At 42.4% G+C, this 23919-nt stretch overlaps 1 protein-coding gene across 1 annotated transcript; it reads left to right on the top strand.

The window, feature by feature from the left end:
- Positions 1-543: 543 nt before the first annotated feature.
- Positions 544-23919, top strand: atg2a (autophagy related 2A). Its single transcript, XM_084549926.1, has 42 exons — positions 544-1062; positions 1439-1601; positions 2988-3137; positions 3583-3685; positions 5624-5768; positions 6786-7016; positions 7105-7204; positions 7458-7622; positions 8115-8257; positions 8449-8527; positions 8634-8883; positions 9389-9530; positions 9926-10024; positions 10680-10835; positions 11484-11757; positions 11938-12010; positions 12470-12644; positions 12753-12895; positions 13133-13254; positions 13439-13596; positions 13970-14102; positions 14230-14414; positions 14496-14576; positions 15523-15629; positions 15713-15805; positions 15969-16039; positions 16998-17074; positions 17625-17795; positions 18144-18270; positions 18590-18813; positions 18926-19155; positions 19279-19414; positions 19552-19773; positions 19931-20032; positions 20314-20398; positions 20627-20780; positions 20931-21000; positions 21125-21207; positions 21378-21499; positions 21615-21769; positions 21852-22010; positions 22162-23919. The coding sequence occupies exons 1-42, from the start codon at positions 892-894 to the stop codon at positions 22396-22398; spliced, it is 6066 nt and encodes a 2021-aa protein (XP_084406052.1). The 5' UTR covers positions 544-891; the 3' UTR covers positions 22399-23919.

Raw genomic sequence — 23919 nt, 5'->3', positions numbered from 1 at the left:
AACTAAATAAAACTGAGTGAATATACAACTTAAAACGTTACACTAGAGAAATAAACTATTATAAAGACTGGTACATTCAATAAAAGACTCTTCAAGCAGATTGTGCGAATTTGTAATCTGATTTTATCACTCACTTATATGTTATTATTCTACAGTATGGTAAATAAAATTCTTCAAGAACAGTGCCAGTAATCTGTCTTAAATGCTCAAGACTTTCATGTGACTATAACATATAAGTCCAGTTTATTTTCACTTTTTTCTTGTCATTGTTCATCCTATGTATATATATGTTCAAATGTAAATTTTTAATATGAATTCTAGATATTTATAATTTTAATATACATGTGTATACTTGATATTATTTCTCTACATTTTTTTATAATTAGTCATTTTCATTATTGGTTAAAAAAAAACCAAAACATTTTGACCTTATTAAGATGGCGGCTGGATAGGCCCGTCCCTTTTCCGGGTTTTGAATACGTTGCAGTGACGCGTTACGCACGTACGTTCACCATACCATCAGTTGGCGTATGATAACAATAAACAACCCTGAAACAAGAGATACGCACCAAGAGGACCTGTCGCTCCGATTCGACACAAACGCACCGAAAATATGAGCCGAGACAGCCGCAGTTAGTCGGAGTAACGTCTCGTCAAGTAGCGTAGGAGTCTCTTCGGTCCTGACACAAAGGATTTTCTAGTTTTGTGTCAATCCAAGGGGAGAACTAGAGTTACGGTTTACCCCTTCCTTAGCCCCCTGTAGCTAGCTGTGGCTCATTCCTTGTTTTTGCACACTTTGTTTTAGTCTGTTATGCAGTTGCCAGAGGACTGTACTCTTACTCGTTCTCCTCCGCCACCTCTTCGCTCCCTCTCCCCGCTCTCTCTGGCCCTATGTCTCGCTGGCTTTTCCCCTGGTCTGGCTCAATCAAGAAGCGGGCCTGTCGGTACCTCTTACAGCACTACCTCGGTCACTTTTTACAGGAGCGGCTGAGCCTGGACCAGCTGGGCTTGGACCTGTACAACGGCAGCGGTGTCATCAAGGAGATCAACCTCGATGTGTGGGTGAGTTTGTTAAAAGACAGGAGATGGTGGCTGTCAACTTTGCAGCACCGCAGCAGCCATCGTGTGTTTTCGTTGAACTCATGCACCCTCACAGTTTCGCAACTGCACTCGACTTCAACAACAATCTCCAACGTCATGCTCTCAGCCTGGCTCGCATTTCTTCGAGGAAATGTATTTATGAGAAACACATCACCACCCCATCAGATTTGGTGTATCTCTTACTAGAGTAAAAACACCCTGGATAGATAGATTTACCCCTGCCATGCCAACTCAGCTCTTCCTTTACTCAGAGTGATGAGACAAATATGAAAGCAAACATTTCTTTCACTTTTTATTTCCTTCACGCTTTATACTGACTGCTTGCTCTTTTCTTCAGGCGGTCAATGAGCTTTTGGAGTCCCTCGGGGCTCCTCTGGAGATAGTGGATGGCTTCGTGAGCACCATAACGGTGACCATCCCCTGGCAGGCTCTCCTGACCGATCACTGCACCTTAGAGGTGACCGGTCTTCAGATAACATGTCGACCCAAGTACCGGACCAGTGAGTTCATTTCATTTGCTCTCCTCTCCTTTCCTCTCCTTTCTCTGGTTTTATTTCTCTACCTGACTGGCCTCAAGCAGATGGGCTTGAGGCCTACACTGATCAGGCATAACATTATGACAGGGTAAGTGAATAACATTGTATGACCATCTTGTGACAATACAATGTTCTGCAGAGAAACTTTTGGACCTGGCATTCATGTGGATGTCACTTAGACATGTACCACCCACCTAGACCAGACCAGGCACCCCCACCCATAGCAATTACACTCCTTGATGTTAGAAGCCGTCCCCAGCAGGATGCAGCCTGACACAGGCACATATACAAAAACGGTTTAGGCACAACTCAAAAAACATGAAAAACAGCACAAAGTGTTGACCCGGCCTCCAAATTCACTAGATCCCAAACTGATCAAGTATTTGTGGGATGCACTGGTACAAGCCTGATCCACAGAGGCCCCTCCCCTCAACCCACAGGACCCAAAAGCTCCCACTACCAACATTCTCATATCAGACACAACAGGACACCCTCAGAAGGCCCATGTCCATTCTCTGATGAATCACAACTGTTTTGGAGGCACAAGGGAGACCTACACAATATTAGGAAGGTGGTCATAATGTTATGCCTGATGGTGTGTATATGAGCTGGGTTCTCCTCAAGGTTTCTATCTGTTAAATAGAACAGCCACTGTCACCTTAATGCTATGAGGGTTTCTAGCTCTGGGTTCTGTAAAGAGTCTTGAGACAATCTGATTTGTAATTAACACTGTCTGTATAAATCAAATTCCACTTGGGACATGCATCAGTCACACTGTGTTTATGAGATTTATCCCAGTGCGGTCCAAAATCACGATGACCATAAAGGCACATTTGTAACCAATTTATCACACTTAAGATTTATTATTTACTTGCATTAAAAGATGGTGTATATCTTAGGGTGTATAAAAGGATGTCAGTGTCATATCATGCAGCCAAGATCCTTTTTCATTTAAGAAAACATTTCGGTGCTTTTTAAGTCAAAACACTGGTCTAGAACTGCAACCATTCACTTCATCGGCCATTTGCTTTCTCAATGAGCTCATTATGTCTTAGGCTGACATGTTCAAAGTAACTACTTTGTCAGAAAAACAGTCTAAACACCACAAAATTAAATCAGCTGCATCTTCTCGTGTTTGAGTAACGAGAATAGAGGTTTTTGGTTTTTTTTCTTATAAAACTTATACTATTTCGAAACCGATTAAGTGGGGTTATCAACTCTACATTGGTCTACAGAAAGGTCCAGTTGTGCAGTCCAAATATGTAAATTGTTAATTTGATGTTCCACACTAAGAAGTTCACCCAGAATTACAGAAATCACTGAATCCAATGTGGTTTTGTTTGTCCCCAGGTGGGGGTTGGGACTCCCAAGGCTGGTCATCCAGCATGACCTCCAGTATGCAGCTGGCTCAGGAGTGCCTGAAGGACCCCCCAGAGGCGTCCGAGGAGCCGCCTGCCCCACTGGAGGGACTTGAGATGTTTGCACAGACTATTGAGACGGGTGAGTCAAAGCACTTTGTAAACAGGTGACAGTGTTGACATACAGGCAGTAGACTTTCCTACAGTAATAATGTGTACTCAGTATGGTGTTACATCGCTGCTGCACAAGGCTTTGCACTGTCTTAAATTAAATTAAATTTAAAACTGAACAATGGACAAATTCAAGAGTGTGTTTCCTGTTTCATTGTAATGTTTCGCCAGGTCAGAGTTCACTTTTATTCAGCTTTGACTCGACTGACATCTTGATCAAAATTATTTCTTAATGTAGTTATTACCTTAGCTTACCACTAACATTATTCCTCTGGCCGACAACACATTGAACTGTAACAATTTTTATTTGTTATTTATCTGAGCTGTATGACTTCACATCCTGTTTAAAAGCCAAGTGGGTGCAGTGAGCAGTCAGTGGCAATGAACTTTTTCATGTCTCTCATCTGTGTTTGCAGTCCTCCGTCGCATTAAAGTCACCTTTCTAGACACTATCGTCCGCATCGAGCACCAGCCCCTCGACCTGGAAACAGGCGTTGCCTTAGAAGTGCACATCAAACGGTAGGTCAGAGCCTCCTTTTCAAGATTCACTGCAGAGTGGAAAATAGGGCTGATTGTTTCCTATTGAGCACAATTATTTTGTATTTTTACAGTTATCTCTGTTAAATGAAGGGTGTATTTTAAAATACTAATGAGGAAACACCCTTGGAAAGTAAACGCACTAGTTTTAGTTGCTGAATTATGCAGGTACATTGCACTTTTAGAATAGGAACTTTTAAAAAGGTCACTTTTACAGTTCACTTGACAATAATATATTTTTAGAGAATCTTACTTGAGTTGGCTTTTAATTAATTACACTCCTCTAGAAATATAAGGAGAATCAGCACAGAAGACATTTGTTCTACAAAGCTTGTAGTTAATGCAAAGCTACTAAACACGTACACAGCCACAATATCTTTATTATAACATAAAATATACTTTCTTTTACATTTTATTTTTTTGTAGGTATTTTACACTACTCTGAAATGCTGCAAGTGTTTGTGTTTCTGCGTCTTTGATTCTCACTTCGCAAAATGTGCACAAACAGATGCTTGTTTCACTGCTCCTGCAAGTGGGTGACACAATAATGCCAAAGTACATATGTGAACAAACGAGCCGCAGTCATAAAAACATGAATGTACTCTGCAGTCCTTGTTATTGGGTGACACTGAAAGACTAACTGGATGTGAAGCACCGTATTTCACTTTTTATCACTCACACCACAGAGTGTGCAGAAATTTGACTTCTTATGAACTTTAATACCGTAACACTCCCACATCAGCACTTTCTGTCGGGGTAGAAGGAAAGCATAATGGAATCCAATAATTAGGTTTCGTCTCTCTCTGTTATGAACTTGGCCTTGTTTTGACAGACAACCTCACTGTGGAGCTCGTTTTAAACGGGGTCAGTATTGATGAGTTCGCTCTCCTGAGCAGGTTTTCATCAGTGGCTGCAGGCTACTCTTAAGGTGTTGTCAGTGTGGGTGTGTGTGACCATGACTGTAGTGACTGTGGACGGCACAACAGAGAGAAAGAGATTATTGTTTTTAATGATTGGATGTTAACTGCACTTTTCACAACATCTGTGTCCAGCTATAGCGGTCAAATAAAATGTACTAATTATTAATGACACTAAATTAGCAGAGTGAAGGCTTAAAAATGTAGAGTTATTGTTGTTCCAAAAAGACACTTAAACCCCATCAGAGTAAAGAAAGGTGTGCCCCTGTAGCTAACCCGGTTTAGCCAGGGCCTCATAGCCAGCGTCCTTTGCTGCACGTTGTCCCTGCTTTCCTCTCCTCTGATGCATTTCTTATCAAGGCATAAAAAGGCCAAAAAAAAGAATTAAGCCCAGTATTTGTTCAAGTAAACACAGTGCCTACTCAACATTATACATCTGTAAAGAAATGAATCCTAGGTAGGGTCATAACACAATAGCAACTTCTTTTCTTCATTTCTCTCCACACATTTATGAAACCGGACCTGTAGTATTTGTATGTCCCACGTGTGCCATGACTCTGCTGGCATTTCACTGTGACTCGGTTGAACTCTTTCTGTTTTCCTGGCTTATTGACAAAGCTGTAAAGGTTGGCTGTGTTGATCTGTGGTCAGTGACCAGACGGCCTCTCGGCAGCATGATTTTAGCAGGACTAATTCAGTGAGACACGTTACAGATGTAGCGTTTATTAAGCAGAAAGCTTCTGCTCCAGTAGTCGGATCATCTCTCCTCATGACATCAAGGCCTTGACTGTATTTCAGTGATACAGTCCTTGACCAGTGAGAGTAAACTGTCTAAACAATAGGTGCCACATGTACTAAAGGAGGAGTCTCTTTCCAATTAAGCTGGTTTTCTTACTGTTGCAAAGCAGGTAGACTATTTCTTTAATTTTTTTCTTTTATGTAGTGAATTCAGTTTTGTCATTCCACTAAATAATGTGTGTATTTTTGTGTGGTGTCGCTCCAGGCTGGAGTATTTTGATGAGGCAGTACGAGATCCAGCCAGCCAGACTGCCGTGCCTGTCGACATCCACCAGCCGCCTGCCTTCCTGCACAAGATCCTCCAGCTGAGTGCTGTTCAGCTGTTCTATGACAGCACTGGGATAGTACAGGTGATACGCTCCACGCTGTCTCCATAAGAATATGTAACCTTTATATCCAGTTTAGTTTATTGTGTGTTTTAATATGTATAAATAGCAACTAAGACAGTTAAGGTCTGTCTTTAGTCTCTGTTCTATTTACTTTGTTATTCTATTTATTTGGTTATTTAACATATTTAGATGTTGCATATAATTTGGCTTTGGTTATATTACCTGCCTCATTGTTGATTTATTTGAAGTGGCTGCTGTAACACTGAAAGGTTGCAGAAAACAAACAACACAGACCCTATTTAGTGTCTGAATTAAGACTAATTATCCCACAGAGTCACGTCACCTGACTGGTGGAAGTCACTGGCAAGCCATACTTTTATTTTCTTAATCCTACAGTGATGGTCAGACAAGATGATTTGTTGCCTTTCATATTAATTAATGTCACTGCAAAGTTTAAATTAAATTTCTAATTTGTGCCTGCAATTCCTTTTTTTTTTTCAATGTGGCAACTGAGATTATATAAAAAATCAATTCAGAGCTTGATTTTAATTTCATTGGCATGTATCTGGAAAAATGTGCAGGACATATAATTTTTACAAATACTATTAGAAGGTAGGAAAAAGCAATAGCCAGGAAATGGAAAAGGAAACGAGTAAAACAAGTAAACTCCCAAATTTTTGAGTGGATATAAATAACTTAAATAACCCTTTCTTTCCTGATAGAATCCTGTGTCTGTGTAAATCAAAGTCATGAGGACACTTACAAATCATACAGTGTATTTTCCCTTTTTCTGTTTTCCAATATGACAGTAGTTTCAGTTTAGATATGACTGCTTATTCTGGTGTCTGTTGGCCTACTTGACTGCTTCGTTATATAAAAACACTAATATGTTATGTCTTTGGAGAATCAAATTAACCTACTCTTTGGGTGCGGACATTTATTTTTGTACAGATGTAAACTGGCAGCAAATGGCACCTTGTAAAGGAGGAAATGTGTCACGCTAACAAAAGTGCTCAAAGATTTGTCTTTGTTTTTCAGGATCCTCCTGAGGAGGAACACCCAGATTCACCCACAGCTAGTGAAGGAGACGATGAAGATGAAGATGAAGATGAAGATGAAGATGAAGAAGAGGAGGAGATGGAGGAAAAGGCTAAGCCACTGTCAGCAACTCCCTGTCCTCCATCTCAGCCATTGCTCATAGGAAGCTGCTCCGGTTTCATTGAAACCACCGTCAAGATCAAACAGAATGACATGCTGCCCGGACCAAAGGTGTGTGGAGCTCTCTCACTTCAACTGGGTGACAATAAAATACAATTTCTCTCTCATAATATAATTCTCTCTTCTCTCTGAACATCAGTTGGAGTTGGATGGGAAGGTGGGCTGTGTCCACATGCTGCTGTCTCCAGATCAAATCACCCATTTGACAGACCTGCTGGCAGCACTCTGCATAGACACTGGTACAGCCAAACAGAGAGCTTGATGAACTTACAACAACACCTGTTGACTTTTGAACGGTCCAGATATGAACACGGTTTAATATTTGAATGAGAAGTTAAATCTGTGGTTGCCTCTGTTTCTTTTGATCCAAAGTAATACATCATGATGACTGTGTCATAATTTAAAATAGTTTACATACCATATTTGTTCAGCTGATGGTTTGTTTCTCTTCCACGCTCAAACTGATCCATTTTTCTGTCCTGACTCCTACAGAGCCAGAGTCTAAGTGTGGTGGAGTTCATAGTCGTCCGTTAGACTCAGACGACCTGCGTATGATTGAGGAGGACCTCAGTAAGCAGCTGGGCTCCAGTCCCAGAGACAGGGACTGGGAAATGGAGTCTGACTTGGAGCCCTATGTCACCACCCTGGAGAACGGAGGTACACATATCAGCCACTAAATAATCTGTCTGCCTGACATGCAGCATAACCTGCATGCTTCTACCGGCATGTAGTTTGTAACCATGTCAGACTCACATTCTTTGTCCTTTTGAAGTCATTGGCTTGGGTTTATTAATAGCATTAACGATTTTAAAAAATACTCTTGGAAGAAACATTTTTACAAGTTGGTAAAAACTTTAATGGCTAAACTGAATCTTTATAGTCTGAGTCTTGGATGAACAAAATAAATACAGTATACACCAACTTACTGACAGAGTTACATTTAGTATTCTCACTTACACAAGGTGCAGGACATCAGTCAGTTGGTTGCCTGTGCAGACATAATAATAATTTCTATGGAAAACCTTCCTGGAGTTGTGAAGAAGCTCCTGCTGCTCCTTTTCTTACAGAAGTGTGTCATGATGAGGTGTTTATGTGTTCATTGTTGTATTTAACTTGTCTATTTATGTGTGTGTGTGTTCATTCCTGAAGAAATGTTTTACTCCATGGGTCCTGCTGGGATGAACAGTAGTGTAACATCTGTCCGGTCTGGCAGTGAGATGTCAGACAGTGACATGGAGTCGTCCACACACAGTCTAGCTGGCTTCACGCAGCCAGCCGCACTGTCTGGACAGGTATAGACTATGTTTGTGTGTTCACGCTTTATATTTTTATGATATTTATCTGTTGTATGGCAAAAAAAGAAAAGAAAATGCTATTAGTCAATTCCATGTTCTCTTGTATTTCTATGTACCTTCCTTTACTTGAACTGGAACTTGTAAATATTCATATCAAATCACAAGCAACCTTTGATTTTCCTTGACAGGGCATGATGAACTGTCCTAGGAGATATCCTGTAGCTGGCTGCCTGTCGAGTCTCCCACAGAGCAGCAGCCGGACTAGAGGTATAAACTGCAGTTTGCAGTGCTGAGCGAAGGCTTTACGTTTGTGAAGGTCTAACCTGTCAAGTGGTGGTTAATTCTCTTTGAACTTCATCCTGTCCTTTGCCAGGGCGTTCGCACAGCGGCCAGGCGGAGCAGCTGAAGCCCGACGCGTTGCTGCGACTGACCATTGGTGGACTTACTCTAACCCTGCTGCAGGAGGACCCGCCCACGGGGGCAGACAGAGCCTTGTCATTGGCTCAGGTGTCTCAGGTGTTCTTCCGGGAGCTGGTCTTCTTCAAGGACAGCATGTTTAGCGAGAGAGACTTCCAACATTTGAGAGGTGGCTTCGCCAAGGCCTGCCCACACTCCCATCTCAGGTAGATAAACACACACACACTTTGTCTTTGGTGAGTTATAATTTATGTGTTCAGAGCTTTTTTTTAATAAATTCATAAATTCCCTTTCTCAAATATTACAAATTGTGGTATAGTTGTTCATAAATATAAAAAGAGGCTGATGTAAACTTCACAAAGGTGATAAGTTTCTTTAATGACAAGATGCTGCCTAGTGAGCAAATGACATGAGGCTATTCTTCAAGTACTACCAACCGTAATCAAGCTGTATAGTCCGTAGATATCGAGGAATGTTTTAAAAATTTGCATCTTTTTTTGCATTATGTAAACTACAGTGCACCATATAGCAAATGTGTTACTCCTTCCTTCTGGCTTTTCATTTATCGGGCTTCCACCCTGGCAATTAATGACATCGGTACACGTTAACACGTGCACACATTGTTGTTGAGGCCTTCCACAAACTTATACAACTGAGTCTGACTGACTGACTGACTGTCTTCCTCGTGTTATGTTTCGTCTTCTCTCCCAGACTGACAGGAGCAGCAGTGCAGGTTGCTTGTGAGATGCGGAGTGGGAGGCGACACTGTCGGGCCGTGACCTCTGACCTTTCCTTCAGCAGACTGGAACTGTTAGAGTGCCTCTGGGAGGACGGAAAGCCTCAGTACTGTGAGGTAGAAAATCTCTTTGTCTGTGTTTGGCTGTGCTCCAACTGTAACAAATTTTTGATAAGGGTGTCACATAAGATCAATACTGTGGCCAGTTTTTATTGCAAAGACAACGGTAAACAATCGCACATGATTATTAAAAGATTCCTCAGCGTGTGTGAACAACTCTGCTAGAGATCTTCATCTTTCATTTGTTATTACTGTCTTTTAGTTTTATGATGCACGAAATAACAGTTTAGTCTGAAAACCCAATGAAATGTGACTCAAATCAGAGCAAAAATGTTACATTTAAGGTAACCTTTACCTGTTGTCTGAAGGCTTTATGTTTGTCATTCTCTATCTGAGCTCATAAGGAACCGTTTGAGAGTACACTGTTTCTCTCTCTCTGTGTCTCTTTCCAGTTGCTTCAGTTCCACAAAGCTGGTCTGTTCACTGTTGGAGCTGCAGCCAGACCCTGCGCCCAGCTACACTACAGCCTCACCGAAAGACACCTGCGTAAGGTACGAGATGAGCATTTATACTCACAAATCCTGACTTAATATCTGAAAAAGCGTTCTTATCTCAAAAAATGCCTGTTAGTTTTCACGTTCAGTTTGTTATTGCATTGTAAATGGGGTTTTATTGTTAACTGTTCAGGACACATAATGGATGTCCCTGAGGTCTAACAAGTGTAATGAATGCATTCTCTGCTTAAAAAAAAAAAAAAAAGCAAGTCACTGAGGAAAAAATACTTAAATTAAACACACTGAATGGAAGTTATCTAGGTTATTATTATAGTTATATTATTATTATCTAAGTTATTTGAAGTTATCATTGTTTATGTCATGTTTAATGAAAACCCTGCTGTGATGAAGTTTCCTTATATGTTGATTTGATCATTTGCACGTGAAAATATAATTAAAATTTTTTCATAACCTTCAAAAACAACTGTAATGCAAATGTGATTCTGCTCTGTGACAGTAATCGTAAAACAAGGAGATCCATTAGAAAGGTTTGCCACTGAAAGGCTATTGATTAGTTAACCAAAAACATACACCGTAATCAGTCAAGCTGAATCATACTGAAGGACAACACTGACTGAAGACAGGATAACATATGAGTTCATCCATTAATATTTTGTATGAATATATTTATGCGTCTGTTGTCTGTTGACAGGGTAAGCAGCGGGTGGTGCGGCGGGACAGCGTAGTGCGGGTGGAGCTGGCAGAGCTTAGCGCCGAGCTGGACCTGGACATCCTCAGCCGACTGGGGAACCTTAGCAAAGCCTTCAGCCACTGTCCCACACAGACTGCTGGATCAGGACCCATGCAGGTTTGAAACCCTCATGCATCGTTCCATAAAAGAGGCAGAGAGGCATGAGGCATGGGAGCTTTTATCAAATCTAATAAAAAGATACAGATTACGTCACAGAGAAAATGGAGTTCATTGAAAAACCAGCGTACATGAATGCACCTAATACAAATATACAACAAATATATAGTCATATGCACCAGAAGAGACGATATCTGATGTCAGTAAATTTTGGATAACAATCAGTTATAGTTTTGATGATAGCTTTGAGCATTTTTCTGCACACCAGCCCTTCTTTATTATAAACCAGACGGCCACCATGGTCGTGCACAGTCATTCACTTTTACATCAGCACCACAATGAAACCACAAATAGCCAAAGCTTTTTGGAAAAGGCTTTAAGAGATAGTCCTAACTTGTCTAAGGGGTCATATTTCTGCGGGCATAAGCATGAACATAATTGCCAGGTGTAAGATTAAATAAACACGTCTCCAGTTTCCAGGTTGCAGTTAAGCAGCCCAGCTCTCTAATACAGCGTTACAGCGGTCAACACTAAATGCAGGGGTGATTCTCTGTAACTCTTAAGATTGAAACACTTCCTACAATCCATGTTGAGCTGATGTTTTTGGGTGGATATGTAAACTAAAAACGTTCTTCTTTTCTTTCACAGACACAGAGCAGCGAGCTTTACTCCTCTTTCAGCCTCCTCTCCCCACACGCCGTCCTCAGGCTTCGTTTCCCCATACCCGACTTGCGCCCTCTCCCTAAGCGTCGACCGCCGACCCAGAGGGCTGTGCGGCAGGAGACCTTGGTGTTGGAGCTGACCGAGCTAGAGCTCAAGCACCAGGAGGCCCCGGACCTCCAGAGCGAGCAGGCCACCTCAGGACAGCCATGGGCGGCTTGCCTCACCCAGTTACTGGAGGCCTCCTTCACCGACCTGCACGGTGGGAGCACATACAAACCAGTGCAGTAGATGTTGGTACCCATGAAAGGAGTAACCATCATTTATAATTATGTAACTGGACAAAATGTGTGTGTCTGGTTGTGGCTCTGTTAGTCTTTGCTGATTCATGGTTTCCTGTATTGCTTTATTAGAACAATTAATTTATGTGTCATCTCATCAGGGTCATATGAGGGCTGGGAGGGAGGCTCCTTCCCCTGTATCAGAGTGAGGAAGAACCGTGACTCTCTGCCCAGGTCAGTCCTTGTTTGAGATCAATTGTTCTAATTGCATGAACATAGGGTGACGCATAGGTTTATCTCAGATGCAAGAAGATTTTCTCTTGTGAAAGTGAAATAGAGTAAAACCTAAAACCAGTCACAGATTCAGTGTCAGACTCATAAAGCTGTTACGAGGCATTTTCTCTTTCAGTTTTCACGAGACACTATGAATTTGTTTTTCCAAAACTCAGCTAAAGAACCTCTTCTGGGCCTGAATGACTCTAAAAAACCTCTCAACACATGGACACAAAACACTCACTAACCCATAATGCATAATACTCTCTGTTAGGATGTCGTGGAGATGTAATCATTTACATCCATTCCCACTTTTTCAAACACAATTTCCATAAAAATATCATCAGGCCAGTGTGGAAGCTACATAATTCCTCCAGTTGTGCTGTTGAGGTACGTGCTGTAATCTGTTTCTGTGAACAGGATATCAGTGCGTGTGCGTGGAGCTGAGGCTCAGGGCCCGGCAGCAGGTCTGAGTGGGATGAACATGGGCCTCATCAGGGATCTGGGGGCTGCCTTCTTTGAAAGTCACTGTGAATTCAACGACAAAACCAGCTCCCCGTTTTCTTCCAACCGCACCATGTTTGAGACTGAGGAGGTGTGCCGGCGCAGAAATCAAATTACCTATCTCAGCTTATCAGCCGTCTTATCAGGATTACAGGCTTAACTCGTCCTCCTCACCTCTCCTCCTTTCTGCTTGTTTTAGATGGTGATTCCAGCCGACCCAGAGGAGATGCGTCAGTTTCAGGACCAGTGTGTCGCTCAGTGTCAGTGTGCTGTGGACATCAGCCTGCCACTGGCCTACATCCTCCTCCCCAGCAAACAAGCCTTCCAGAGCATCTACAACAGGCATGTCAAGATTATTTTTGTCCTCTCCCAAAGAATCTTTCTCTTTGCAAGATTTTACTTTACTACAAATTCAGTTTAGAGACCTACATTTTTCTCCACTTCTTGTATTACTGGTGTTTTTAAGTTATTAATAGCATCCTCTCCCAATCTTGTTTCTATTTTTGGTCTTTTTATTGGTCTTAAATCCTGCCTCTGAAATAACTGTAATTTTCCCTCACCCACCCATTTGTCTAAAAGGATCAATAATGATCTTTTGATGTGGGAGCCACCTCCCCCTCCTCCCTCTTCAGCCCGCAGCCCCGACCACAGCCGCCATCACCGCGACGAGTTCCAGCTCTGCAAGTCTGCCTTTAGACTGGGTGGGTTTCACTGCTTTGATGGAAAGGTTTAAAAGGTTTCCTATTAATTCCTCATAGAAACACTCAACTAACCTGCCAAACTAAATATCTTATATCAGACTTTGCATTTTATTTGAATCAACCATCGATGCATTTAATTAAACGGATGAAGTATGTTTTCCTCCGTCGTCTCTTGTTGTCACAGACTCTGATTCAGAAGAGGACGAGCCTCACTTCTACTTGGCCAGTGAATCGGATGGAAAATCTCATCAGTCAGCTCCTCAGGCCAACCACAACCTCAGCCTCCTCTCCCTCACTGTGATTATCGGGAAGGGTCGCCTCCAAGCCAGAACAGACAGGAAGGTGAGCCAGCTGGCTGCTAACTACTCATTTAATGAGTTTAACTGAATCAGATATTTAAAATGAAAGCATATTGTGATCTTTATGTAAATGTACACAATATTTTTACTCTCCCCACTTAGGACTGGTTTACATAAATGTGATTAATGTTTAAATGGGACTATATTGTAGTGGTAAGAACTTAAAATGTTCTTATAGCTGCTTTCAAGTACACTCAAGTGTGTTTATCTTAAAGTATGTTTCTTACCGTGTTTGTTAAATCATGTATTGATTTGCTTCAACTATTTAACTTTTTAAATTGACATGTTTGTATCCATTAATCTGTCAAGTAATTCATGTGTTTCATAACTACATCAACTATGCATTATTGATTCAGGAGGACCAGAGTCATGGGGAGCTTGTCCTTGATCTGGAAGGGGGGAAGATGTTCAGTGTGGCGCAACATCAAAATGACCCCAATCTCAATTTCCTGTGTCTGGAGAGCAAACGAGTGGAGCTCTACCATCGAGGTGCACATAGTGTTTTTTTTTAATTTTTTTTTTTAAATTAAGGTTTTCCTCGTTCAAATATGTAATAAAGTAGAAATGTCAAAATAAAATCTGATTTATCTCTTTTTTTCATCCCACACCGACGTAGCTGTGGTGAAAGACACCCCCATCCCGCAGCGGTTGGAAATGCCCAGCTTCACTCCCCCGAAGCACTTGGACCCTACCATCTACCCCACAGAGGTGGGAGTGAGCAGTGTGAGCGGCAGGGAGCTGGAGCCCCAGATGTTATCCACAGCCATCAAAATCACACTGGACCTCCAGAGGAATGTCAAGGTTTGTCCTGTTCACACACCTGATTCATCGGGTCGTGCAAGTTTGATGCTAAACATAGTTTGTTCCTGTGTTTGTTTGTAGGAGTTTCTTGTTGCCCTTCGACTTCAAGGTGCCACTATGCGACATTACATGACGCAGACCAACCAGAGCTGGCATGAGCAGGTGAGAAGCTAAATCAATCGAGGCCTCTTTTTTTGTCAAATAGTCGCCTCATTTGTGTAAAGTTCGTGAAAGGGCAGGTCCCGCCACTACATTTTATTTCCATGTAGTTTGTTGGCATTTTGAGGTGTTTTTCTTTCATGCTTGACTTGCCCCTTGGAATAAAACATGAGGAGAAACTATTCTCAGATGTCTTATTTAATGTTATGGCTTCTTCTTCCTTCTGTAGACCAACATTTTTGACATTCCACATTCCATCTGAAATAGAAATGTATGAATGTCAAGTAGAAGAGATGCCAGTTTCTCTGGCAGCAGTGAACCTCGCTGAATTCACTGAGGAAGAGTTGCAGCTGTTGCTTTTCCAAACGAAACTCACTTTTCATTTTCCTGTTGCTTTAAGATGTTATCTCTTATTCTAAGTTAAACTTCCCAAACTTCATATTACCGGCAGCTGCTTCCTTCGGGTGCTTACTTCTGGGGAGTCGAAGCTGATTTGTGTAGAGATAGAAATCACAGATGTACAGTAGATGTGTCTTAAGTGCAGTTAGACATTACAAATTGATTTTACAGACAATGCGGTTCTGAGAGTCTTTCCATACAAAGAATCTAAGACATAACAGAAAAAGCCAGACAGCTGACACACAAATGATCATTGGCTTGTGTTATTAGCGTCTCCTCTCGGTGCTCCTCAGAGCTAAAAAAAACATCCCTGGCAAACACAACGTCCCTGCCCCTCAGATAACAAGTATACACTATTACATTGTATCTGGTTAAGTATGACTTAGTATGACAAAATGCTTAAACGGATATATTGTTTCCCTGTGTTGTACAAATTGTGTTGATTCATACATTTGTATTGTGTATAAAAAATGAAACCGCACTCAAATCAGATTAAGTAATTTGATTTTGCTGTCTGCCAGCTGAGTCTGTTTGAAATTGTTTGTTACAGCTGGTTGACTTCCTGGATGTCATTGACGATCCCATTCTGGGATACACTGCACCGGCCGTCATCACTGTCCTTCACACGCACCTCGCTACCTGTGCTGTTGACTACAGGTATATGCCTACCTTCAAATGTACTCCTTCCGATATTATTCTCCCTCTTCTGTGTTTTCATCTCCAGTTTTTCTGTTTTCCAGACCCCTGTATCTGCCCCTGCGAGTGTTGTTCACAGCGGAGTCCTTCTCTCTGTCCAGTAATATCATCGTAGACACTGCCACCTTCCACCTCAGGTAAAGTTCACCACAGACTGAACATGAAGCTTGTACATAAATTCCCCTGCATCAAAATATTTCAGGTCTTTGGAGTAAAGGTCAACTTTAAACATTGCTGCTTTTTGTGACATTACATGGACATTACATATTTGTGTAACTTTATATGTTCTATTGTGGTCAGATTCATCCTGGATGACTCTGCTCTCTACCTCTCTGACAAATGTGAGTCCGACACCGTGGACTTGAGGAGAGGTAAGACACACAGTACACCTCACAGAAGAGTTGGACTTTCTTTTTACTTGTAGTAGGAGACCTTTTTGCCCTGATGTTTCTCATTTAAAGGCTTTCTTTATGTCTATTTACACTCACTTGCCGGTTCAATAGGTACACTAGTGGGGAAAAAAGCTGCATTCTATTGTAATAGTCCTCCACTAAATCTTTCCTTCATGAAGGTTGTGGTATTTGGTTTTTGTTAAAAACAGCAGAGAGAACTGTTGATTCAACAGTGTTTTGATTTTGGAGCCTGTGGTTTGTAGTAGTATTGATTGTGTTGTACCGACACATGTTTCTAGTATTTTGACAACCCCAGTTTAGTCAGTGGCGTAGGCTAAATAACAATATATAGTTTGACAGCACCACAAACCATGTCCTCCAAAATGATCATCCAGTTGAATTGCCACCGTTCTGATGCAGTTTTAACATGAACTGAACATTATAACATCATCATCGGTCATGAGGGAGGACTTAGTGCAAGACTATTAAATTAAAATACATTCGCTTTCACTAGTGTACCTAATAAACTGTCTAGTGAGTGTATGTTGAGAGTTACTCAGCACTAAAAATGCTTAGAAAGTCCAGTAAGGACTTATAATGTTCTGTCACGAATAAACTGCTCAGGAGTGAAAAGGAGGCAGCGTAATCCACAGGACACCATCTTGCCTGTCGAACTGCCAAAAATCAGATTGAGCTGTCCATTGTTTTGGTGGTCTTTTGAGTTTAAGTAGAAGAGTGCAATCCCCTAGTTGTTGCTGATACTCTTTAAACTGAAACAGAAATGACAAAAATCTCCTTCTCGTCCAAAGCCAGTTGATAGCTCATCAGGCCAAACATTAACGTCATAACATGACATAAACAGGAGTCGGTGTCAACATGACCTCTCAAAACAAGTTGTGCTCTAACAAAAACCAACACGTGTGTTTGCGTCCCACAGATTACGTGTGTGTACTGGACATTGACCTGCTGGAGCTCGCCATCACCACATGGAAGGGCAGTGATACGGGAAAGCTGGTGAGAGCTGGCCATCTGGTTTTAAACATTCTGCAGCAAACAAAAACATAATTTAGTTCAGTTTTTCTTGTGAAAAACCCCTAACAAGTTCAGGGTTTGTGTTTCTAAATATTTTCTTTAGAAACACAAGGAAATAGTAAACATGTCGTCCCTGTGATTTGGCTTTCCAGCCAAATGTCTCTTTCAGTGTTTTTTTGGCGTAATCAATTCTTAACTTGACATTGACTTGATTCATTCCATGTGGATTTTTATTCCAGTGTTGTTTTGTTTCTGACCTTTGAGTGTTTAAATAGTACACATATTTTTAAATTCTAAAGCACTGAAGCTTTAAATCTGATTTAACATTTAAAATGTAAAATTGTGTGAAAGATGCATAAAGGTGTGTGTCGGGGGAAACGCTGCAGCTTTGAGACTGAATGCTCCACAGCATAAGGGGTTTATTGATGACGCCTGTTGCATCGTTACCTTCTTCTTGCTCCTTGTACCACCTTTACTGATTCTTATTTCAATAACTTGAATGTTTCCTCTGTCTCCTCTCTTTGTTCTGCAGTCCCAGCCTCTCTTTGAGCTCCGTTGCTCCAACAACGTGGTCCACCTCCATACCTGTGCAGATTCCTGCGCCGCCCTCGTCAATCTGCTGCAGTACCTGGTCTCCCAGGGTGACCTGCACCCCCCGCCACGACACACCTCACCCACTGAAATCGCTGGCCAAAAATTACTGGTAAGATCTGTGTATTCACTGGAAACTACAAGTTATTTGTTAATATCACTTAAATAGTCATTTTGCATGTGTATTGACAAAGTTATAGTCAGTTTATCTCATCCTTAGAGCTTCTCTTTGGGTAAATAAAAAAACTGTAGAAAGCAATAGATGAGGAGGTTATAAAATGCATTGTAACACATTAAGCTATAGATATATTCAGATTCTATGCATGTAGCTATACCAGACTAACTTTATGAAAAGGATGTTATGTGTTGATTTTTTCGACTCAAAGTGGTCCCGTAAATCTTAAGAAGTGGTATAAAGATGGGATAATACTGTCTAATGTATAATATTCTTTCCTGTCAGCTGTCAGAAAGTCCAGCGTCTCTGCCCCCCTGCCCTCCAGCTGAAACTGCTGAGATCAATCAGTATGATCTGGCTGATGCCTTAATAGACACGGAGAAGAGCCATCGAGATGAGGGTTTAGACCCAGGTACCGCAGAGTTTATTTCCTAACAGGATATGGTTTGGCAGAATTCAACAGTGAGCTGTGTGTCCTTGTGTTTAGAAGACGATTATTTATACATGATTCACATATTAACCAATCAGTCTTATATTACACACTGTATCTTAAGGTGTTTTAAATATTCCCTTTAATACCTTATTGTACCAAAGTCTGTACCCTTTACATATATGGTCAATTTTGCCTGGTGGACATGTGCTCAGGTGGATTTTAGTTGCCATCTTAAGGGTGGAGGGTTAATAGTAGGACTGAATCTAAACGTCTTGTTTTTTTCTTGGCGTTTGTCCAGGTTCACCGTCTGTACCGAGGGGCTCTCCCGTCTCCGTCTACTTGTTCCCTGGTGAAGCCTCAAAGCAAGGCCCCTCTGTTATGCAGCGGGAGGACTCTGATCTTGACGGACTTGTTGCCACGGCAACAGAGGCACAGGCAGACATGCTGTCAGACGATGGCTCAGAGGGCTCCACCGACAATGACGACTTCTGCATCCTGGAGGCTCCGGGCATGGGCATTCCTGTGAGTCCACGTCCTTGATTTATGCTCCAGCTTTTTCTTTTCCTGGCAACATGAGTCCTCTCCAGAATCTGTATGCACACGCACAAAATATCCACACATGGATTTGTTTTAGCCCAGGGACGGGGAGCCCGTGGTGACGGTGCTGTCTCAGGGGCCCATCAAGGTGAAGGACAGTCACTTCTCCAGGCCACGAGGCAGCTCAGACCTGCTCCGAGCCCCGAGTCGCTTCCCAGTGCCTCAAAGCAGGGTGGTGCTGCGGGAGATCTCTGTGGTCTGGCATCTCTACGGAGGCAAGGACTTCGGTGGCAAACCTATGTCAATTCATGCCCAAAACACCAACAGGTAATACCGATTCCCCAGTGCACAGAGGTTTGATTTATCATACAACATGTTCATAAAAAGACGCTCAGAGTGTGTGTGTGTTTTTTTTTTGTCAAATTGATCTCCCTCTCTGCTTCCTTGCAGGGGTCGATCAGTCCCTGCCGGGGTTCGTGGGTCACCGTCTCGTTCCGTCGGTTCCTCTCGTCCCCAGAACTCCTGGCGCTGGGCAGGAGGCAGTGGCCGTCAGCACACCTTACTGATGGAGATCCAGCTCACCAAGGTACACCGCTGCACTGTAACTAAGTACATTTACTTAGGTAGTAGACTTATTGTAAGTTACATTTGACTTCTATTCCACTTTTTAACTTTTATGTAACAGCTGCTTCCCCGACACATTCTTCCTATTTTGTCCTCCAGGTGTCCTTCCAGCACGAGTCCTACTCTGTGCCAGTACCAGGCCAGGATGGGGATGGGTCAGTGGCGGTCGGGGTGGGTCCCGGTGGCGAGCAGCCCCTCTCCAGGCAGGTGTTCATCGTCCAAGAGTTGGAGGTCCGAGACCGACTGGCCTCTTCACAAATCAACAAATTCCTCTACCTCTACACCAGCGAGAGCATGCCCCGCCGAGCCCACTCCAACATGGTGAGACATTTTAATTTATTAACTAATGGTAGTGCAATCGCTGTTTGGCACAGCTATAATACAGTCCAGATCATGTTCAGTGAGGCAGGAAGAATTAGGTAGAGATGTATGAGAGACATTCTTGACAAAATGTTGACCGGGTGTGTCCATGTTGTAGCTGACTGTGAAGGCGCTGCAAGTGTGTCCAGAGTCTGGCCTGGGTGGTCCAGAGTGCTGTCTTCGAATCAGCCTGCTGCCACTACGACTTAACATCGACCAGGTAACACCTACATCTGAGTACTGTGAATTACCACTCTCATTGCAAGCACCTAATAACAAACACTGCAGTGTCGTCAGATCTGCAGTAAAATGTAGTGTTGCTCACTGTGTAGGTAATAAAAAAAAATATGTATGTGTTTTGAGTTTTAGGTTTTAGTCAAAGCTGTTCTGTGAATGCTTTATGAGAAACATAAAAAGCCAGACAAAATACATGTTGATAGTTTGTACTGCTCCTGTGAACTCTCCACGTCTAATCAGCCTTTTTTTCCGTTTCCTCATCAGGACGCATTGTTTTTCCTGAAGGATTTCTTTAGTAATCTAGCATCCTTTGTTAACCCTTACTTGCCTGTGGACCCGGCAGCTGAAGGTGAGAGATGATGTTTTTTGTATTATTTTCTGCATCAGTTAATGTTGAGGGATGTTAATACTTTAAACCAGATCCACCATGCAGTCATCTTGTATTTACCAAGTTGCTTTTTGCAGAGTTATGTCTATGGATGGTATCAACACTGTGGCGTCATTAGTTTTACTGCTGCAGGCTGCAAATCATTTAGATTATGAATTAAATCGTTTATTTATCTCTATTTATTTTCAGTGAAGGCAGATGCCTCTCAGAAGGTGTCTGAGGAGCTGGAGGCAGCTGCTGGTCTGGGACCTGATCTCTCAGCTTCTGTGGAAACTACCTACAGCGAGCAGAGCTCCTCCTCAGCCGGCTCCAACTCCTCCTCTGAACAGCCAATCTACTTCCGGTACGTCGACATCAGTTCACCGTTAGGGTTCATGGGTTTCAAAAGAGAAAGAGGTTTTTCTGTTTTATGAACACATCTGTTTTTAAGAGAGATGGCAGAACAGCTTAAAGAGAGAGTTTAAATGATACGTTTTCCCTCTTTCCTGATCAGGGAGTTTCGTTTCACCTCTGAAGTGCCTATCTGGCTGGACTATCATGGCAAACATGTCGTTATTGAACAGGTGAGAAGTAATTTAAACTTTCTCCTGGCCTGAACAAAAGTTCATAATAAAAACATCTGTAGGATTTCAGTGTGTTTGAAATTATTTTGTATTTTCTCACTCTGTCCTGGTCTTTGTGTCTCAGGGGACATTTGCAGGGATTCTGATCGGTCTGGCCCAGTTAAACTGTTCTGAGCTGAAGCTGAAGAGGCTGTGCTGCCGACATGGGTAGAAACACACAACACTCAGAAAAAACAAACATCAGTTATTGCATGAAACATTTTTTCTCTTTAATTTGTCAGTTGACCAAAATATCTTGTTAGTATTTTGTGATATTCTGACAGTAGATATGAAGCCGGTCAAGTTTTCTTGAGTATTTCTTCTGCGATGCTTTCCAGTCTCCTTGGTGTCGACAAAGTGATCCAGTACGCCGTCACTGAGTGGCTGACAGACATCAGGAAGAATCAGTTACCAGGCATCCTGGGAGGTGTCGGTCCGATGCACTCTGTCGTCCAGTTGTGTATGTTACCTGTGCCTGCTCCAAACAACCTGCGGTTCACAGGGTCATCTATCCATTTGCATGTTCTTTATTCTGTTTTATTCATTTTCTTTTCCACCTCTGTGCCCATGTCCAGTCCACGGAGTGAGGGATCTGTTCTGGTTGCCCATAGAGCAGTACAGGAAGGATGGACGCATTATTCGAGGTCTCCAGCGGGGGGCAGCATCCTTTGGCACCTCCACAGCATCCGCAGCTCTGGAGCTTAGCAACAGGCTGGTGCAGGCCATTCAGGTACTCTGTCTTTGAGTGCAGCAGAATAAACACGGTCTCAGATATTTTATGCATATTGCTTTACTGTATATCTCTGTTACAGGCTACAGCAGAGACTGTGTACGACATCTTGTCTCCAACACCCCCCCTAAATCGCTTTGCCATCACTGAAGGCCGGGCTCCCACCAGTCGACCTCGCAGAGCCGCTCAGCCTGCAGACCTCCGAGAGGGAGTCGCCAAGGCCTACGACACCGTCAGAGAGGTGCTTTCCCAAACTTACCCCCTAACCTTATCATGAGAGCAGCCAGTCCAGAATAAGTAGTCACAGGCCTTTCACCTCAAATTGTATTTTGCGTACTTTTAATTATACTGAAACAATAAATAAGTTGATCATCTCTCTCTTTGCTCTCCAGGGAGTGATTGACACGGCCCAGACCTTGTGTGATGTAGCATCCCGTGGCCATGAACAGAAGGGTCTCCCTGGTGCGGTGGGAGGCGTCCTGCGGCAGATCCCACCCACCGTCGTCCGCCCCTTAATTGTGGCCTCTGAAGCCACCTCCAATCTGCTCGGTGGCATGCGGAACCAGATCAAACCGGACGCCCGGAAAGAAGACTTCCTCAAGTGGCGCACAGAGGACACCCAAGAATGAGGACGACTATTTGTGTCTGTGTGAGAGAGAGAATGAGTGTGTGTGCGTGTGTGTGGTTATAATGTGGGAAGGTCTCAACTGTGGGAATCCAGGGATTGAATGTCCATTTGCGCGTGTGTGTGTGGGTGGGTGGGTGTTAGTGTGTGTGTGTGTGTGTGTGTGTGTGTGTGTGGACTAATAAGAGTCAGTGCGCGCTCTGATGCAAAAACAAAGCAACAGCTAACTACTACTGCAGTCTCTGACACCCAGTGTTTAATGTGGCTCTGTCACGCTTGGATGTCCCAGATTTCATTTTTGTGTTTTTCATTCAACAAGAGCTCTCCTCATATTCGTCTCCTCAGTAATACACTAGTCTGCGGATTCTCCTAACGGTCTGTGCAAACACATTGCCGTCACTCTCATCTAGCTTTGTTTTCAGTCCATCTAGGCACAGGTAGGAGCTTCACTCTCGAGGTTTCCTTGCTCACAGGGGAGAGGCAGGTGGGCACTTCATCTACTTTTAATTGTGCTATTTCAAACTGTTTGTAGCGGTGGTTCCTTTATTAAATTGTTCTGAATCTTGGAAGTAGGTGAACTTATGCCATGACAAGCCTCATCAGAAAGTCTGCAGCAGATGAATGAAGAAATTTGTTTGTTGGGGATCATGTGTGACCAGTGAACGAACTTTGGTCTTCTTCCAAACAATTTAATGAAGAGTCTTTTTACAAACGCAGATGTGGGCAGATGTTTTTATCCCAGCTTCACAACACAACGCCGTGTGACTGGTTTCATTTTATGGCCCCACTATGCACCTGCTTCCTTCAGTGCTGTTATTTGTGCCATAAACCTTGCAGAGTGTTTGTGTTGCCTTCCTCTAACATGTTCCCCCTCTACTAACACATTCTGGCTCATACTAATACATGACTGAATAGATTTAACAGATCACATGAAGCCTCTAAGTCCTGTAGCGTATTGCTGAAGCTTCACAAAGTTAAATGTTTTGCAAATGGATGTCAGTTCAACTCATCTCTGCTTCTGTTTCCATGGAGAGTTAAAAGATCCTTGGATCTGAATTAACCTGCTTTCTCTTCAAATTTACATGCCCCCATCTTTAGTTGCCTTCCTGCATTTTTTTATGTTTCTTTATTTGTTTTAGTTTTTTTTTTTAATTCTGTTAAAGCATAAGTATTGTCATACTCATTTTCAAATTAAGAGTTGGGAGGATGTGAATCTGGTGAAAATGGAGGATGGAAAGTTAGGGGTTTTGTGGTTTTAAAAATGTTTTACATTTGTATCTTTTTTTTGTTTAAAATGTGTAAGGGATAGGTTTCCCTCTGTGTGTGTGTATGCGTGAATGAACGTGCGTGTGTTTGTGTGTGCGCATGATGCATGTCTGTGAAGTCGCAAGGTTGATGCTTGTTACACCACTCGTGTGTAATTACTATTTACTATATCATAAACTGTATGAATGACCTGTATAATACAAAGACAAGGAATAAACAAAATTAATACAAAAATAAAAATTTGAATACAAAAACTGAA

Source organism: Chelon labrosus (assembly GCF_963514085.1).
Source record: "Chelon labrosus genome assembly, chromosome: 8".
Taxonomy (NCBI): Eukaryota; Metazoa; Chordata; class Actinopteri; order Mugiliformes; family Mugilidae; genus Chelon; species Chelon labrosus.
Note: the sequence above shows the minus strand (reverse complement) of the source record. Positions and strands in the feature narration are given on the sequence as shown.